General features: G+C 42.4%; 1 protein-coding gene across 1 annotated transcript in view; it reads left to right on the top strand.

The window, feature by feature from the left end:
• Positions 1-20,787, top strand: part of LOC131687480 (WD repeat and FYVE domain-containing protein 3) — a 1,208,520-nt gene that overhangs the window by 634,038 nt on the left and 553,695 nt on the right. Inside the window, exons 15-16 of the mRNA XM_058971572.1 lie at positions 13,349-14,008; positions 16,452-16,586. Of these exons, the coding sequence (XP_058827555.1) occupies positions 13,349-14,008; positions 16,452-16,586 (795 nt within the window). The remainder of the gene's footprint in view (positions 1-13,348; positions 14,009-16,451; positions 16,587-20,787) is intronic.

The raw sequence follows: 20,787 nt of genomic DNA, 5'->3' as shown, positions 1-20,787 counted from the left end.
TTACCTACGGGTTAGCGTGCGCTCCATTCCAGGCAGTCTGAGCGGTTAAGCAGTTGTGTTTGGATGAGAAGAGGCAGTTTCCTTTAGCTGCTGAGCTTGTGATAGAAGATTTTTACATCGACGATATTTTATCTGGTGCCGACTCAGTTGAAGATGCAGTATACCTGAAGAATGATCTTATTGCACTTTTCGAGCGTGAAAAATTTGATCTTCATAAATGGTGTTTGAACAGCAGAGTTTTTCTGGACCAGCTACCACAGGAGAAGGTTGAGCAGAAACTTCTGGCTGACGAAACACATACAGGAAAGGCGTTAGGTATCGTTTGGAAACCAGAGGAAGATGTCTTCATGTTAAACGTTGACCCTATAACACCAACCGGGCTGGAAGCTACAAAGAGGTCAGTTTTATCGGACATATCCAGGTTTTTCGATTCAATTGGCCTAGCAGGGCCTATAATATAAAACTGATGATGCAAAACCTTTGGAGAAAAAATATAAACTGGGACGATTGCATCGATAAGGAGGACTTGCAGACATGGAATCAGTTTAAATCTCAACTGGAGCTTCTACGTGATGTCAAGATTCAACGTTGTATACTTCCACTCAAAACCGCTAGAGTACAATTTCATGGGTTCAGTGATGCTTCTAAATATGCTTATGGAGCATGTGTATATGTGAGGTCGACTAATGAAGAAGGACACGTTCATGTTGTACTAATTTGTTCTAAATCCCGTGTCGCTCTAGTCGAAAGGTCGAAAAAACGCAAAACCTCGAACGCTGACTTAACTATACCTAGATTAGAATTATGTGGTGCTTTGCTTTTGGCTGAGCTGGTCACTGAGGTTAAGCAATCCTTGAAAATTTCTGTCGATGAAACGTTTTTTTGGTGTGATTCGACTATTGTGCTGTCTTGGATTTCCCGGAAACCAGAACAGCTGAAGTAGTATCCAACAGAGTAACTAAGATTCAGGCGCTAACGGATACGACCAAGTGGCGTCACGTGGGCACCAAAGATAATCCAGCAGACATCATATCGAGAGGCCTGATGCCGAATGAGTTCCGAGAATCAACATTTCGGTGGGAAGGTTCCAAGTTCCTGCAACTTCCAGCAAACATGTGGCCACAGGAGTATCAAGAACCGGATGAAGTTCCTGAACTGAGATCTGTCGTCCTTTTGAGTACCGAGCCAGCGCAAGAAGTATTCCCGATCTTTCAAAATTGCAGTTCTTATCGTCGAATGATTCGAGTTATGGTGTGGGTGAAACGATTCATCAGCATCATGAGAAAACAGCCTAATGTTTCGGGATCTGAATCAATGAGCAATGAGGAGAAGTCCGCAGTCCTTCAACAATTGGTGAAGCTCGCTCAGGGGGAGGCCTACCTTGAGCTCGTCCGCCAGTGGGAGAATGGAAAGCAGATCGAACCCCCGCAAAATTTGATCCCGTTAGCTCCCTTTTTTGACGAGCAAGGCACTTTGCGTATCGGAGGAAGAATACGCAAGAAGAAGTGTGATTTCGATATGAAGCATCAGTACATTTTGCCACCGTATCATAAATTCACAGAAGCTATCATCCGTGCATATCACGTGGAAAATTTGCACTCCGGAAATCAGCTCACGTTAGCTGCTTCCCGGGAAACGTTTTGGGTCCATCGTGGCAAAACCGCCGTGAAGAAGTTTTCTTGTCTGCGATGCTTCCGTCACAAACCTATGCAACTGCAACAGTATATGGGCGACTTACCGAAGGAACGTGATGAGTTAGTGTATCCCTTTTACCACACTGGAGTAGACTTCTGTGGCCCTGTATATTTGAAGCCAGCCATTCGTTCAACGTCTCGAGTTATGGCATATATTTGCTTGTTTGTGTGCCTAGCGACTAAGGCAATTCACCTGGAGTTAGTAGGATCCCTGACGTCAGCTGTGGCCACTGGGAGGAATAATGGAGCTGTTTCCTGGTGACGACAACCTTGTACGAGTAGTGTCAGTAAAAACCGCCAAGGGAGTATAGACGCGTTCTTTGGCGAGATTAAGTTTGTTGCCGATAAGCGATAACGAATATCCAGCACCAAGATTCGACGAGCAACAGTGAACAATATGCCGAGCAACCTATCCCAACATGTGTGTTTGTGTTGAAAGTTTGCTTTCAACAAGGGGGAGAATGTACGAAAAGCAGCTGAGTGTGCCGAGCCGGTTTATTACAGTTTTGTACAACAACATAAATTGACGAACCCCTAGATGAAAACCATCGAAGTTGACTACTAAAAATATTAGACGAGTTGTACTAAATAATATGAATTTGAAACCTATAAAGGCTCACTACTGTTAGAGTTAGGCTCTTTTTGCCTTTCTCATATAAAGAAAGGCTATGCAATCACTGTAAAAATCGACTTTTTAACCGAGGCCCGGAGGCCGAGTGTCATACACCATTCGATTCAGTTCGTCGAGATCGGCAAATGTCTGTGTGTATGTATGTGTGTGTATGTGTGTGTGTCATTTAAACTCACACAATTTTCTCAGAGATGGCTGAACCGATTTTCGCAAACTTAGTTTCAACTGAAAGGTATAACGCTTCCATAAGCTGCTATTGAATTTTTAGTTGATCCGATTTCCGGTTTTGGAGTTGCGGGTTGAAGGGTGCGGTCACACAGCAAATTCCCATATAAACTAATACCACCATAATGTTAAAGTGATGTAAAACATATTAAAATTGATGTAACATTACTCTAGTTTGCGGGTCTGGATCACTAATGATCAATTAAAGCAGCTTTGACCACATTGGCCACCTATGACGGTTCATGACGCCCCCGGGGAACCCGCAAAGTTCCTAAGCTAATATCACACCCATTTCCCAACGAATTCTCTACCGATTTTTACAAACTTTATTTCAAATGAAAGATACAGTATTACCATGGACTGCTGCTGAATTTCATTCGGTTCTGACTCTTGCTTCCGGAGTTACAGGGGTGTTAGTAAGGATACACTGGAATTTCCCATATAAATCGGTACAATCGTAATACCTCAGAGGCTAAAAACTATTGAAATGGTCACCAAATTACTTCTAATCGCAGATCTAGATCACTGATTGTCAATCAAACATTCTTTGAATATATTGTCCACTATCGACGATTCCGAAAGTCCGGAATTCCGGGCATATTCCACAATTAAAGTCACATCGGTTCTTCGGTGATAACTGAACCGATTTTCTCAAACCAAGTCTCAAATGGAAGGCAAAATATGCAGTTGAGTATTGCGTCGCCGCCCCTTCCCCCCGCCTTGCCCTTACACCTCCCTCCTTTATCACTCCCCTCCCCTTGGACCACCCTCACGCCCGCATTTTTCTACATCCACCCCGTATACCGAAATAAGATGAAGGATTTCTGACGCATCCTCCACTCCCACTCTACTAAGCCCCCATTCCCTCCACTTTCAACCAACATTTCAAAATATAATCACATGAAGATAACATTGAACTCATGCTGATTAAGCTAATTAAATATTATTCTTTTGCCTTTCTCATATGAAAATGTTATACAATGGCTCCAAAAACCGACTTTCTAACCGAGAGCCGGAGGGCCGAGTCTCATATAACATTCGACTCAGTTCGCCGAGATCGCAAAATATCTGTGTGTATGTATGTGTGTATGTATGTATGTATGTATGTATGTATGTATGTATGTATGTATGTATGTATGTATGTATGTATGTATGTATGTATGTATGTATGTACGTTTTTCTTTTTTTTTTTTTTTTTGAGAGCAGTAAAAAAAATTTCAGAAAAACCCTGAGTGAGGAAAAATGTACAAAAACCCCATTGTCAGGGAACGGGTTTGGGCTGCCATCACCCGACCCGCTAAAAACCACTGCTCTTGCCCAGAACCTGATTCCTCCCCGGCACTACCTTACGGCATTACTTCGGGGAGGGGTTTTCATGTGCATAGCACGCACTCTAATTCAACTACTTACTAGTTCGTTTCCTCCGTAGGGTGACAGCCCCACTCCTCTACACACCACCAATTCTCTACCATCCACACAGACTGGCAAGCTCTGCATGGCAGTCGGAAAGCTGGCTGTGAGTCGAGGCTTAGTACTCCTCCCCTACGAGTACAGTCTGAGCGGCAAACTTCTGACTGTCTATTTCACCGAGCCCTGCGGCTCGCTTGTGCCGGTTAGCACCGCAACTCCCTTCTCGCACCATTCAACGCCGTTTACTCTTTGAGCACCAGACTTGTTCGCGAACTACTCGGTCTAGTCCCCGACGATGGACCTAGCCTACTCCGACGGAGAATTCCCCGGCGAGAGAAGTTCTCCCGAAACCGAGCCAACCAACCAGATGTCGAGGTCAGTTCGGCGATTCCGGTGGAGCAGAGCGTCCGGTTCGCTGATGCCCCGACGACCTGCGACTGGTGGTATTTCGTCGCGGTCTACTCAGTCTAGTCCCCGGCGGTGGATCTAGCTTACGCCGACGGAGAGTTCCCCGGCGAAGGAGGCTCCCCCGGTACCGATTCTTCTTTTGTTTTAGCACCACAATTTCATGAGCTCTTTGGCTTCCTCTCGTTCCGTTTCGTCCGATCTACTCGATCTAGTCCCCGGCGGTGGATCTAGCCTACTCAACGGGCCATACAGTAGGTGCTGAGGTCTATCCGGCGATTCCGGTTGGAGCGTAACTTCCGGTTCACCGGCGCCCCAACGACTCACTGCTAGCTCTGCGACGCGGTCTACTCGGTCCAATCCCCGGCGGTGGATATAGCCTACTCACGAGCTACCCGGAAGGATGTCGAGGTCGGTTCAGCGATTCCGGTGAAGCTTGACGTCCGGTTCTCAAGCGCCCCGACGACCCAACTCGGTGCTACATCACGCACTACTCAACTGGTCCCCGGCGGTGGACCTAGTCTACACAGTTGGAGAGTTCCCCGGCGGCGGAATTTCTCTCGAAACCCGATTTGCGGTTTCTTGTTGGTCTCTACGCCACTTCCTCTGCAACTCGGAGAGTATGCTCGAGACCACTCTGTTGACAGCGTCCCAGGTATGTTCGTCACGGCACATCTCTTCGACGATATTGTCCGCTGTCATACCAGGTATACCCCTACGAACTTCTTCGAATCTAGGGCATTCGAAGACCACGTGTTCCGGTGTCTCCTGCACGGTCGCACAACCCGGGCAAAGGGGTGACGAAGCATGTCCAAACCGATGCAAGTACTTCCGGAAGCATCCGTGCCCGGACAAAAACTGCGTCAAATGGAAGTTCACCTCTCCATGCTTCCTATGTACCCAGGCCGATACATTTGGGATGAGTCGGTGGGTCCACCTTCCTTTCTCCGCGTTGTCCCACTCCTGTTGCCATTTAGCCAACGAGTCCGCTCGAACCTGTCTCCTAGCGTTACGTGCATTTCTCCGCTGATAGCATTCCACGTCCTCCGCCAGGGTAATGCAGATGGGGATCATCCCGGCGATAACGCATACTGCCTCCGACGATATTGTTCTGTAGGCACTCGCGACTCGTACGGCCATCAGTCGGAATGTCCTGTTTAGCTTTTCACGGTTCCGCTTGGTTTTCAGCGCAGCACTCCAGGCAGGAACCCCATATCGGAGTATCGATGACGAAACAGTAGATAGCAGACGTCTCGTGCTGCTTCTCGGACCGCCGACGTTTGGCATGATTCTCGCTATTGCGTTCGTTGCCTTCGCCGACTTTTCACAGGCGTAATCAACGTGGTTGTTGAAGCTCAACCGGTCGTCGATTATAACTCCCAATTGCTTCAATGCACGTTTCGATGCAATCACGTGCCCTCCGACGTCGATCTGCATCCGTTGGACCGATCTGCAGTTACTGACCAACAACACCTCCGTCTTGTGGTGAGCTATTTGCAGCTTGACCCCGTTCATCCAGCTCTCGATCGCGTCTATTGTCTCCGTCACCGACACCTCCACTTCTTCAAGTGTCTCACCCATCACCGTTAGTGACACGTCGTCCGCGAAACCTACGATTTTCACTTTCCTAGGCAGCTGCAGCGTTAACACCCCATCGTACATCCCGTTCCAAAGGGTTGGACCGAGAATGGATCCCTGACGAACGCCCGCTGTGACACGCAATGACTTCTGTCCTTCGCTCGTCTCGTACAGTAGCACTCTGCTCTCAAAGTAGCTCTTCAGGATCTGGCACAGATAGTCGGGAACCCTCATTCTATGCAGCGCTGCAGCGATGGCTTCCCAGCTGGCACTGTTGAACGCGTTCTTCACATCTATCGTGACCACAGCGCAGTATCGATCTCCTCTTCGCTTCTGTTTAGATGACTTCTCGGCACTCTCGAGCACTATCCGAATTGCATCCACTGTCGATGCTCCTTTGCGGAAACCAAACTGCATCTTGGACAGTCCGCGCTCACCTTCCGTGAATTTCGTCAACCTGTTAAGAATGATCCTTTCCAGGAGTTTTCCGAGTGTATCCAGCAGGCATATGGGTCTGTACGAGGTCGGGTCGCCAGGTGGCTTCCCTGGCTTCGGCAGCAACACCAGCTTCTGGACCTTCCACATTTCGGGGAAGTTGCCTTCATTTAGGCACTTCTGCATCACTATCCTGAACATGTCCGGATATGCCAGGATCGCAGCTTTCAGTACCACGTTTGGTATTCCATCCGGACCAGGGGCTTTCTTTGGTTTTAGGCGCTTCGATGCTTCTACTAGCTCGTCGTTAGTCACTTGCCGATCCATGTTTGTTCCTTCTTCCTCGCCGTGCGGTGACGGTGGCCATATAGTTGGATCGTGCTTCGGGAAAAGACCCTCGACGATTATCTTCAGCTTGCTCGGACACATTTCGGCTGGCGTCGTCGGACCCTTCATTTTCGCCATCACGACTCGGTATGCGTCACCCCAGGGATTGGCGTCTACTTTTCGGCATAGCTCCTTGTGGCACTCTGACTTGCTAAGTCTGATCTCCCGTTTTAGAGCGGCCCTAGCTTCCCGAAACGATGCCTTATGCTCTTCTCTATCTGGTTCCGACCTTGCTCTTTGGGCCCGCCTTCTGGCTCTGAGACAAGCAGCGCGTAACGTACTAAGCGTCTCGTTCCACCAGTAAGCTGGACGCCGTTTGTTGCGTGGTTCCAGTTTTCGCGGCATTGTGGCGTCACAAGCCGCCACAATCCTTCTTGTTAGGTCAGCTGCATCCACGTTCTCGATCCCGCCGTTCGGCCGAAGTGCCTCAACAAAGAGGTCTTTGTTGAAGGCTTTCGTCTTCCACTTTCGTTCGCCGGTCACCCTTCTCTGTACTGCCGCGGGGTTCCGTTGGCCGATACGGTAGCGAATCTCCTGGTGGTCACTATGCGTATACGTTTCGCATACTCTCCAATCCATGTTCGCCGTCAATGAGGGACTACAGAATGTGACGTCTATGATGGACTCCCTCCCGTCTCTCCAAAATGTACTAACAGAGCCTTCATTGCACAATCGTACGTCTAACTTCGCTAGAGCTTACTGCAGGATACACCCTCTTGTGTTGGTTACTCTACTGCCCCATTCCACAGCCCAGGCGTTGAAGTCACCACCAATGACTACCGGCTTCCGATCGATCAACTGCTCGGTTAACTGCTCCAGCATTAGGCTGAACTGCTCTACTGTCCACCTTGGGGGAGCGTAACAGCTACATACGAAGATGCCGTTGATTTTGGCTATCACGAAACCCTCATAGGAACGTTCTACCACTTCTTGGATAGGGAATCTTCCCATTACTTGTATCGCTGCGGTTCCTGATCTATCCGCCACCCAGTTACCGTTATTAGGGGGGACTTGATAAGGCTCTGCGATCAAAGCGACATCGCACATAGTTTTTGTCGTAGACTGCCACAACAGTTGCTGTGCGGTATCACAGTGATTCAGGTTTATCTGGGTCATCTCCATCACCTTTGGCCTGCAGTCGCCTTCTTGTAGGCTGGGCATTTAAAGCCACCCGTCTGATGGTCGTTTCCTTCCGCTGGGGTGCAAAGCAAGCACTTCGGCCTCTGCGTGCAGTCTCTCGCAAGATGGCCCGTCTCTCCGCATTTCCAGCACATCCCGGATCTGTCCGGGCCTTTGCAAGCCCCTGCTAAATGTCCAAAGCCTAAACATTTGAAGCATTTCTCTGCTTGTTTGTTTACTCGTGGGGCGGCTCTCAGTAGGCATCTCGACCATCCAACTGTAACCTTACCTACCTCCAGTGCCTTGTCTGCAGCGGTTACCGGTAAACGTATCATCGCTATCTGCGTTCCTCCGTATCCCTTTCTTAACCGGATCGTCATGTGCACCTCGCCCAGTTTGCCCTGCTGCTTCATAGCACCTCTCAGCTCGTCTTCCGTCGTTATTTCGTCGAGGTCTTTGCACACGATTACCATCTTTGGGCTTAAGGCTTTAACTTCTGCCTTTCCACCCATTGATTTAGTTATAGTCTCCTGCAAGGCAGAGCTACTAGTCGTAGTATTCTTTTTAAGCTCGAGGAGCATCTCATTTTTTTGGGTACGCCTGACTCTTAACACGTTTTCCCCCAAATCTTTCAGCTCCGGGTCCTCTCTGACCTTTTTGAGCAGTGCGGCGTACGTAGTCTCGTCATTTGCTTTGACGAGCACGGCTTCTCCCTTAGGCGCCTTCTGACGAGCCGAGGGTTATGATTTCCTCTTCTGCTCCCCTTTTCGCTCCTCCTTCTTTTTTTGCTGTTTCCCGCGTTTCTCCTTCCGACCTACAACGGTACTCCAGCTTTCACCCTGTAAGGTGGCGTCCTTTTCTTCGGCAGTAACAGCATCCTCGAGCGTCTGCCTCTTTGACCCGCCTGGTCTTTCTTCTCCTGGTGAGGATCTTGTCCTCTTTGGAGTTATGGGAACTGGCGTGTTCTCCACTCCAATCTGCCTCTCCTTACCCTGTTTCGGAGGGGCTAGGAGGACAGTGGCCTTAGCCGACGCGGATGCTCGCTCAGCTGAATCTGCCCTCTGCGTTGCCGTATCGTACTCTTTCACGGCAGACAGTAGCGCCTTCCGGATTTTGATGACCATCTCCTTAATGTCTTTGTGGACATTGTTTCTCATGTCCACGAACTTGTGGAGCTCCTCCACCAAGTGCCTCGCTACCACTACCTTTGGTGTTTGTGGAGTGTAGCTCCTTCCGCTCTGCTCCGGCTGTTTTTGTTGCTGCTGTTGCTGTTGCTTCGGCTTCCCCTCCTCCTGCTCTAGCTGGGTGGCTTCAGCTACTATTGGTGGTGGTGACCTCACCAACCCACCTCTGGCAAACGGATTTGCCGTGCCTGCTCCATTTATATCGGTTGCTTGTTGTTTCTCCATTTTATTTTATTGGGTCCCAACTCCGGGCCGCTATCTCCACTCGCTGCACATAGTCGCCTCTCGCGATCCCATGATTATCTATGCTGCCGAAAAGCAGCAGTGAGGTCATGCAAGGGTTGACACCATCTCTCATGGGGAGTAGTGTTCAGAGCCGGATCGGCGTAAATCGGGAATGCTTCAACCGAACCTAGTACCACCAACCAAATGATGGCGAGTTTCGAACGTACCCGGAGACCTGCCAGGGTTTTGTTGGAACGGAGGCAGCCATGCTGTTAGCCCACTCGCCATTTCAAGTCGGTGTCATCCTTCCTTACTCAGGGAGTAGAACAGCACGCCTGTCAGCCCTAAGTCGCCATCCTTTTCGTCATCCGTGTCCTGTCCGTTGCCGTTCGCCATGGCCAGTATACCATAATCAAGATGTTACTGGCGTCGATCCTGATGTGCCGGTTGGCACTCCGGTTGGGCTAGAGTGCTTTAATTGCCCAGATCTTAGATTATTGGAATCTTAGGATCTTAGCAGAAGCGGCACAGACTCGCTTCGTCGGAGCTGCTTTCGGAGTTATGGCTTTTTTTAGAGGTTCAGAAGAGCCCAATCTTAGCCCACCATATCCTAGCAAAACTCCCCAACTCGCAGTAGGGCTGTGGGGGGGGGGGTTCGTTAGGCCCCTAGACTCCTGTCCTTCCTGTCCCTGCTGCCCCCCTGTATGTATGTATGTATGTATGTATGTATGTATGTATGTATGTATGTATGTATGTGTGTATGTGCAGATTTGTTAACAAAATGTCCTCATCGGTTTCTCGGAGATGGCTGAACCGATTTTACAAACTAAGATTCAAATGAAAGGTATAATATTCCCATAGGTTGCTATTGAATTTCCTTTTTTAACCGACATCTTGTTCCGGATTACGAGTTGAAGAGTATGGTTACAAAACAAAATTTGTTGATTTGTCCACATCGGTTTCTCGGAATTTTCTGAACCGATTTCGACAAACTTGATTTTAAATGAAAGGTCCATCAGCTGCTGTTGAGTTTGGTGTGGATCCGAGTTCTGGTTCCTGAATTACAGGGTGATACGTACGATCACACAGCAAATCCCGATTCTAATGAATTCTGCGATGAATGTAAAAAGTGTAAACACAACTGTTGAATTTGTAGATCTTTTCCAAAATGTAAACACAACTGTTGAATTTGTAGATCTAGGTCACCACCAGCCATTCAAAGTCTCTTTGGCCACACTGGCCACCATCGACGAATCCGGAAGCATCCAAATTCAGAATAACGATTACATTGGTTTCTCGAAAATGGCTAGACCGATTTGATCAACTTAGTTTCAAATGAAAGGTGTTGCGTCCCCGGAAACTGATTTTAAATTCCATCTCCATCCGGCTCCGGAGTTACGGGTTGTGGAGTGCGATCACATAGAAAATTCCGATTCAAACCGATACCGCGATGAATGCAAAAAGGTGCTCTTATATATACTTACCAAATGTAATAAGAAAGAAAGACATTTTCATAATGTTATATTGTACGAACCAGCTATTAAATCAAAGTTTGGAGAAATGAGAAAGGCACAATTGCACCTCTAGGTGGATTAAAACAGGTTTTTCAACTTCGAACCTCGTTGTATGTGGTGTAAGGTGTAAGACGTCCCGAGGCTTGTTCCGACAAATTAAACTGTGTTAGTGTTCCGAACACAAGCTATTTCGATATGACAAGACAATTCGAAATTCCCTTTCATCCATCCGAGAACCAGTGACCCATAGATAATACAGTCCACAGATCAACTCCAATTTTACGTCGCGAACAAGTATGAAAAACGAAACGACTTGTTTGGCTAAAACCAGAATTGGAACTAAAGTTTATTAAAATGTATTTTAATTAGAAGGTAAGCTTATTACATAATATTACATAATTTTACATATATTTACTCTGCAGAAATCTATTTACATAATTGCCTTAATCTATGGGCGAAACCTCTGTGTACATAATATATTGTGGTACTATTGTTACACGATGCAAAAGAAAACAAGAAACGATGTGCTATTCCGAAATCGTATTTATAAAACATGTATTTATAAATAAAATATGGGACTTTCGGTTGTCATACCGAAAATAAACAAGTAAGTTAAAACGCAAGCACATTGGAATGCGTGCCAAATGTGGTATCAGGTGGCGAGATTGAATTATGATTAATTATGTGTGAATTATCTATTCTGGGTGAACCAGATTTAGTTCAGCTTTTGTCTTTCGATATTTTGTCGCTAAGCCCTTTGGAAGGTTGTGTTCTGCTATCTTTTTCAATTCAGGAGATATTTTTTTTATTTCAAAACTCGAAAGGGACGCCCTAATTTTGTTTTCCCCAAAATGAAGTGCACTTCTTGTAGATAATTTATTCCACTACTCACCCCAGTTGGTTTGGGTTCAATCCCAGCCAAGGTCGTTGAGATTTTTCTGGGGTGAAAAAAATCCGTGCTCACATCTTCCTTCGGAAGGGAAGTAAAGCCGTTGTTCCTTGGTCCATGAATTGATGGGTCGATCTCTAGTCCAGATAGTGGGAGTCACCTCACTGGTGTCAGTGTTTGGCCTCGTAGCAGAAATAGGTCGACGGAAAATAACTAGAATATGAAGATGAAGAATTTGTTTCAAAGACACTGAATGTGTAGTACTAACGGTTCATAATTTCTGTATTTTCGACCAAACAAATCAATCGATGGCCCATGGAGCATTCACCACACTACTCTTAATTAGTTTTTTCGGGGTTATTGCGTGGTTTTCATTCTGATAGTACTGTAAAATCTGTAAAATATTCTTTGAATTATGTATTTTTCTCGATAATTGATGATACGATATTATTAGACACTCAATGAGTCTCATGGTAGCTCGGTACCCAGAGAGTTCTAAAATAGCGCGCGAGTTCCTGCTTAATTTTTTTATCACATCCTTATTCCTACCAGGGTTACCAAAAATACAGAATAATCTGCATTTATACAGATTTTTCAGCCATTTTCAGACCAAGAATCTGTATGTGCAGATATACAGATTTTTGTGTGTATGTACAGATATACAGATTTTTGAGAAATGATGTTACAAAAACTATTTTTTGAAATAATTTTTTCTGTTTGAGTAATACATCCTCTGTGTCTCTCTCAGCTTAGCCCTCTATATTAAAATATATATTTACTTTTGAGAGTGGTTGTACATTCTGAAAGGTAAAGGTTTGTAATACACTCAGGTTAGCACCCAGTAAATGCCTGGGTGAAGTCTATTTCCAGAAACGTTAATTGTAATGCTCTGTGACTTTGTTAATTCTCAATTTTTTGTCCGAAAAATCGATAGCTACACGGGTCGACCTAATGTATATAACATTATATATCAACAAAAGTATTTAAATGAAGAAGAATCCAGCAAAATACAGGTTAAACGACTCAACTGATTTGATACAGATATCGACACAGATTTTTCGAAGAATAAATACAGATGAAAAGATTTTTAAGGACAAAAATACTGATTTAATTTTGGCAACCCTGACTTTGTTAATTCTCAATTTTTTGTCCGAAAAATCGATAGCTACATGGGTCGACCTAATGTATATAACATTATATATCAACAAAAGTATTTAAATGAAGAAGAATCCAGCAAAATCCAGGTTAAACGACTCAACTGATTTGATACAGAAATCGACACAGATTTTTCGAAGAATAAATACAGATGAAAAGATTTTTAAGGACAAAAATACAGATTTAATTTTGGCAACCCTGATTCCTACTAACAATCTGTTTATTCCTCTGACAAATATGTAGTACGCAGTGCCATATGCGGCCTCTAGAAACAAGCGTCGGACTAACATTCCTTCCCTTTTCTGTTACGATCTACGTTGGGGCCTGGTCAGCACCGGTATCGATGAACAAAGTTCATGAAGTATGATTTGCTACTCGCAGGCATCATCATCTATTGATTTTCTGTGCATTTTCAGCGTCATCTATCCCCACTCCCCTATATTACCCTCTATAACGTTCGTTCGCCTATCGTATCTAAATGGAATTTTCTTTTGCAGGTGTTCAATCATTGCACTGTGAAGAAGATATACGCACTTGGACCACACTATTTGGGATCATTACAAGCCCCACATACTGAGAAGCTGTTGGAGGAATCTGCTAGCCCGTTGGTACCAGAAGAACGTGTTTTGTTTGGAATAAATGCACGGGCGGTTTCAAACCTCACTCTCTCGAAAATAAGAAAAGTTTATAGTAGACTTGACTGTAAAGCAATTGCCAAACAACTTGGAATGAACTCACATGACAATGCAACTCCAATCAAGATACTGCACAATTCAGCAGGCCATCTTGCTGCTCCAGCCCGCACGTTCGGTGGTGTTATGATAGGGTACCTTGGCATTAGATGTTTCAGTCCCAATCCTGTGCCTGCTATTATATATACTGTTGGCGGTTGTAGCGTTTTACTGGGTATCATAGCTATGTCACAAAATGTTGAGAGTCTTTACGCAGGCGTGAAGGCCTTAACGTGTGTAATAAAATCCAATAAATCAACGCAAGGTGAAATGGACAGAAAACGATACTATCAAACTCTAGGAATGATTTTTAAGAGGAAGAAACATTTGCTGAACTCACATATATTACATCTTACTTTTAATTTAGTGGGTACAGTGAACAGTGGACAAGAAACTTCTGCCATACCCAACATTTTGTCTTTTCAGGTATGCTGTGATTCTGTTGTAATTTAATATATTTTATTATTGTTTAATTAATAATTAGGTTGGCCTTTATAAATGACCACGGTCTACAACAGTGAAACTTTACGCAGGAGTTTCGCGGAAACCATAAACACTTCTAATGACTTTCCAAAATTAATTGAGAAGCATTTGAGCAAATCGCTCTGTACGATTCTTTTTCGTGACTTACTGTTTGGTGAAAAGTCACTTCTTAATTCTGATTAGTTAATGTGGGTACAGAATGAATCAAAAAATATTAAAAAAAAAATTATATGAGAGATGGCGTGAACGAGGGGCGATTTGAAGTGGTTTGGGGGCGCGCAACAAGGGAAAATGATATATATATATATATATATATATATATATATATATATATATATATATATATATATATATATATATATATATATATATATATATATATATATATATATATATATATATATATATATATATATATATATATATATATATATATATATATATATATATATATATATATATATATATATATATATATATATATATATATATATATATATATATATATATATATATATATATATATATATATATATATATTATACATATTTTTGCGACCACTGTTTAAAGTTTGTATGGGATTTCGTATGGGAAAATTGAATTTTACAAAATAATTCCTTCAGCAGTCTCCCATGTCCACCTAAAAATAAATAGTTATGTGGTTTTCGTGGGAAATTTAACAAAGACACAAATTCTCGAGGAACAAGAAACGATCTGACACTTGTGAAAAAAGTTATTAAACAGAAACTGATTGATGCTTTGACGATTGATAAAATATTCATTTTTTGTAGCAGGTGCAAAAGAAGCCCTCTTGGGAAGTGAGTTTTGAGGGATAAATTGAGGCTTCTTTTCCTCATAATCAAAGAGAATAGGGAAAGAGACGAATAGTGGGAAGCCAAAAATACCTTATTGAGCAGACCAATCGTGCAATGTAAATAAATATTACTCATGCCTGAGTTGGAGAAGATAAGTATTGTACATCTATTAAAAAGAAATTTCAATTTTCGTCAGAATTTGATTCAATCGTGATTGTGAGGTGCATTCTAGAATATATGTATGAGTAAAAACAAGCATTAGAATTATTTCATCTCTTTGTTTCGAAATGCGCATCGTTTGATAAACAAATCCAACGATCGACATACGGTTTGTTTTCAAAATATAATAGGAGTCATTTAAAGTGCTGCCTGTGGAAGCGGTTGCCTAAATTCTAGTGTTGAAATCATCATAAAGGGAGTGTTGCCGTTTTGACTGATTTTCACTCTTCGTCTCTTTCCCTATTCTCTTTGCTCATAATCAGAAAAAGCTAAAGCTGTTTATAGTTGGTCCGTCAGAAGCAATGATGCTATAAAAATTGAATCGTTTATCTATCAACAGAGCATCAGTCAGTTTTTGCTTAAAACTAGTTTGCTTAAAACTTTTTCGACAATAGTTAAATCTTTTCGCGGTCTTCGAGACTTTGCTTTCTTGATCAATTTCCCATGAAATTTCAGCATTGATTTATTTTTAGGAGGAACTGGGCGACTTTTGGATGAATTATTTTGTAAATGAGGATATCCCCATATGGAATCCCATGTAAACTTTAAACCGTGGGCGCCAAAATATACTATGCTATATGTCTCCTTAGTGGAGAACCATTTTGATAAAAACTATTTTATCTCCATTAAGGAGAAACTATCTTTGCGGGTGAAGAGCACAAAACCTATAACTAAATTAATTATGGAATTTGCGTTTCGACTTCGTCGCATCAGAATCCGACACTAACTTAGTTAATGGACTAAGCTAGCGCCAGATTGACGCTAGCTCCAAAAAACGGAGACACAATTTGTGTTCCTGAGCCAAACCAAATGTTTCGACTTCATTATTTCTCATCAGCTTAAAATGAGCTTCTTTTCTTGCGGGACATCACGCTTGACCAGCGGTTTGCTCAGGAACACAAATTGCGTCTCCGTTTTTTGAAGCTAGCGTCAATCCGGCGCTAGCTTAGTCCATTAACTAAGGTAGTGTCGGATTCTGATGAGACGAAGTCGAAACGCAAATTCCATAACTAATTTAGCAAAAAATATAGTTTTACCGATCGAACCTGCAATTTGCACAGTTATACTAGGACCCAAATGGAACTCAGAAATTACTCGGAACAAAATTTTATTGTTTTCATATAACCGTGTCTCACTCTAATATATATTTATATACTTATAAGGATTTTGGGAGATTTTTTTCTTCTGTTTTTTAAAATACTGAAAAATTTTACGTTGTGTTTAGGGAACCGCCTTGTCCTAGGTAAAGTTTCACATTAGGTAAAAAAATACACAAGCGAATGATAAATTTTCGATAAAACCCGTCTTTAGATAAGTTATTGATATAAGCATATTCTTTCTACTATTTTAAGGATCTCTTATGTGACTTTGAAATATGGCTGGGCGCACCAAATGATTTGCTGAAATCCTTAATGGAACATTTATTAGAACTTGCTTCAGAGTCGAGCGAAAAACGAACCAATATTCGAATAATGCGGGATATGCAGGTACTTTTCAGTGGTTTTTACCACTAATAATACTCCACCTAACGGTGAAATTATGCCTTTTACATATTTATTTATTTATTTATTTATTTATTCATTTATTTATTTATTCATTTATTTATTTATTTATTTATTTATTTATTTATTTATTTATTTATTTATTTATTTATTTATTTATTTATTTATTTATTTTTTCTCTTTTTTCATCTGACCTTCATGGTCTACATGAAACGCTGAATGAGGAAAAGCCCATTTGAAGATTAGACCTATCAAATGCGCGTAAAGACCACATTAAAGAATATTGAACATTACATCAGATTACATTACATTAGATTTCATTACAATACATAACATTACATTTGATTACAATACATTACACTACATTTCATTGGATTTAGTTATACATCTAACAAATCAAAATAATTATCTAAGTTACATCTAGATGCACTAAGTTAGTCGATTAAACCTATTTCTAAAAACTCATGTGAGAAGCCAAGAGAAGTCAAAATATTCATAAACTCTATTAAAAACACTACTCCATAATCCATTCCGTCCATAATCATTACTTTGATAGTCAAGTCTTAAAATGTCTCTTTGGCTGCTCTAATGATAAAATCAAGGTTTCTATTAGCTTGCGTAATAATGTGGGAGTAGTGATCTCTGAACGAAAGTTTAGTATCCAGCAGTACGCCAAGGTGCCTGACAACTGAAATTCTTTCAAGTGATTTTCCAGAGATAGTGTAACTCCTCGAAATTATTTTTTTTTTGCGCGTGAAAGAAATTACTGAGCATTTGGATACACTAAGAGTCAACCAATTTCGAATACACCAATTAAAGAACTTATCTAGTTGCCGCTGTAGCACAGACTAACAAACACAACACTATAAGGGTATTCCCTTAAAAATATCGATCCGGCAATATTCCCAGAATACTAGCTCCACCTCATATTCATGGCCCGCAACACTCATTTGCTGGTGGGTTACCCTTCGGGCTTGGGAACAATTTTTCACTAGTGTTTTATCCCCCATACGTTTGTTCGTATGTCAGTAGCGCCATAGTTTCAAAAGTGACCACAGTCCCAACTACAAATATATTTAATATTAAAGTTTAAGTGGGCGAAGCATTATTTTCGAGTGTTATGTCTGTTAGTCTGTGGCTGTAGTTCAATGCAGTCCAATTCAGACCGCACAATAAGAAATAATTTAAGATCATCTGCATCTGAGTTTGCATCCTGGTGGAAGGATATTACAAACGTCATTGAAGAACAACGAGAACAGTAATGGTCCTAGATTGTCACCTTGGGGTGCACCCGATAGATTTATGAAGTTATGTGATTTGCTATTTACCAGTTTGACAGATAGGATGCGGCCAACAAGATATGACTCAAGCCACTTAGTGAAGATAGGTGAAGCTCCCAGTTACTATATCTTAGCCAGTAGGATCGATACAATCAAACGCCGCTTTAAGGTCAGTGTAGTTCATGTTGATCTGTCGATATATACGTTTTGGATTCCCGGAACAACACGTTACTTACTAGAATTTCGAACAGCTTGGAACAGGCACAGAGAGAATTATATACTACGATCACACACGTGCTTGTACATTGTTGTTAATGTTCACCCACAGTTAGTCTAGACCAGCGATTCTCAACCTTTTTTGTATCACGGATCCCTTCGAAATCACCCTGGGTTGCCGCGGATTCCCATGGATAAACATAGATTTTGTATGTTATTTTCAGTTTGTTAGGAGACAAGACTTGATATTTCAATCTCACTCGGAAAATATATTTTTCTTCGCGGACCCCCAGAAACAGCTTCACGTTATTGGGACAATTCTTTTGTTTGGACGCTAATCGATTAGAAACAGCGATGAGTACTCCTCCGCCCCTTTTTTACCAGAAATGATTGGATCACGATCATTACGATAGACCGTATATCTAGGTCCGAACAACTGCAGCGAGTAGATTTCGTCATTCAGTCATGTTTCTGTCAGGACAATTACATCGTGTTTTGCGTCAAATAAAGCTATAAACAACTCATCGATCTTTGTGCGTAGTCCTCTTACGTTCTGGTAGTATATTCTGAGCTAAAACCGGGCATCTCTTTGAGGAGGTGCAGTATCAAGTGTAGCTTCGGAAGGACATATCGCTGGCTTCACCTGGGGAAACAGCCGTGTGGTCATCATAGTTGAGATTGCGTGTTACTAAATGAGCATTGACTGCGGAGCCGGAAGTACATCGTCAATCGGTAGACTGTAACCGAAAATTACTTTGAGGGGGTGTAGTATCAAGTGTAGCTTTGAGGGGGTGTAGTATCAAGTGTAGGGAGAATATATACCCTCTATGGCTTTACCTGGGAAAACAGTCGTGTAGTCATCATAGTTGAGATTGCTTGTTACTAGATGAGTATTAGCTTCGGAGCCGGAAGTACATCGTCCAAATGTAGACTGGAACGGAAAATTAGTTTGAGTAGGTGCAGTATCAAGTGTTTCTTCCCTCTATACCCTCTTTGATTTTACCTGGAATAACAGAAGAAGTCACGCCTCGACGTTCTATTAAGCCAGATGGCTGTAATTGATATTAAACGCAGAGAATCCGTTGACGTTTCCTTTCGACGAGTTTCTCATGAACGGCACATTCGACACTATAAGCATCATGATTTTTGTCCGAATTTAAGCTCCTGTTCTTGTTCATTTGAACACAGTTGGCGCAGCATAGCGTCTCCGACGCACAATCTCCCGTGACATGATCGGCTGCACATTTAGAGCACACCTGCTCGTGTTTACACTCTGTGCTTTTATGACCATATGTACAATACTTAAAGCAGAACAAAATTCCGAAACATTCGACCACTTTGCATCGTTCCCAACCAATATTTACCCATCCCATTTTCTCCAATGCATCATGTTCACCTAGATTACAAAATTATAAGCCGTGGAGTCACTTCGCACAGTTTTGAAACACGTTATAAGCTTCAACTCATTAAAGTTCACTGCCTCGTTTTGATCCGCTAGACTATCCTTAAGATCACGCTCGGATAGCTGATCACCCACTATCTTCAACCTCGGCACTGATATGTCGTAATTTTCACAAAACTTTTCTTTAACATCTGCATCTACGGATCCCACTGCCTCTGCATTTTTCATGCCAAGGATAATAGAGCCACTACTGCCTTTTAGAACAGTTTGAATACTATTTGATGCGCGGTCGATTTGACTACACAATTCGCATTTTGTTTTTAGCACATTGGTTCACTTCCTTCGGACGCACAACAATAACAGACTCATTCTTACGCGTCTGTTTGGGTGTTTCATTTTGACTCATTCGACAAATTTGCGATTGCGGTTTCAGAGCATTACGATTTTCAATAGGTAGATTTTTTCTTCTGTTTCAACTCTAGGCCATTCCCGAGATCTGAGGTTGCTGCTTGGACCTGCAGGCGTAATATGTCCTCTCTTTAACATTTCTGCGAATGAGTCCGCTTCAATTTCGACACAATTTTTGTTCATCGATAAACCCTGTTTTATACTGTCCACTGCATCCTCAATTTGTTTACCGATAGTACCTTCTAGCGAATTAATCTTCGAACACAATTTATTTTCCCAAAACCCCGCACTTTCTTGCATTTTCACTAAAATGATCTCACATTTCGCCAGCATGTATTTTTATCCGCATAAAAGATTAAAATTTATGCGTATCGAAAATGTTGAACCCTAGTTAGCTCAACCCATATCGTATCCCTACCCATTGGGGCCGTACACAAATGACGTAGCTTTTTTCGGCGAATTTCGACACCCCCTTCCCCTCGTAGCATTTTGTCACAATATTCCCCCTGGTCATAAATCGTTTCAAATTTGCTACACCCCTCTTCCCTCTAAAGTGCTACGTCTTTTATACATCGGCACCGTACTGGTTGTTGTTTAAAACGACGGTAATCGAAATGGTAAAGCGAAAATCGAAGCGTGACTAAAATATTCGCTAATTTTAAGTCATTTAAACATTATGAAAGAAATATATTGTAATTTAATTTAACGTTATCGACTCAACAAAGGTAGGTTTCAAAGCAATTGTTTAAATACGCAATAATTTTTTTTAAATAAATGCATATCATATGCATGGTTTCGCACTGTCTAAGTAGTTCTTTTTAGTTCTTTTTGTATCCAAATACATAAAATATGTACACGTTTCGTTGGCATCAAATAACTA

The sequence above is a fragment of the Topomyia yanbarensis genome, chromosome 3 (assembly GCF_030247195.1).
Source record: "Topomyia yanbarensis strain Yona2022 chromosome 3, ASM3024719v1, whole genome shotgun sequence".
In the NCBI taxonomy this organism is placed as follows: Eukaryota; Metazoa; Arthropoda; class Insecta; order Diptera; family Culicidae; genus Topomyia; species Topomyia yanbarensis.
This window is presented reverse-complemented; position numbering and strand designations above follow the sequence as displayed.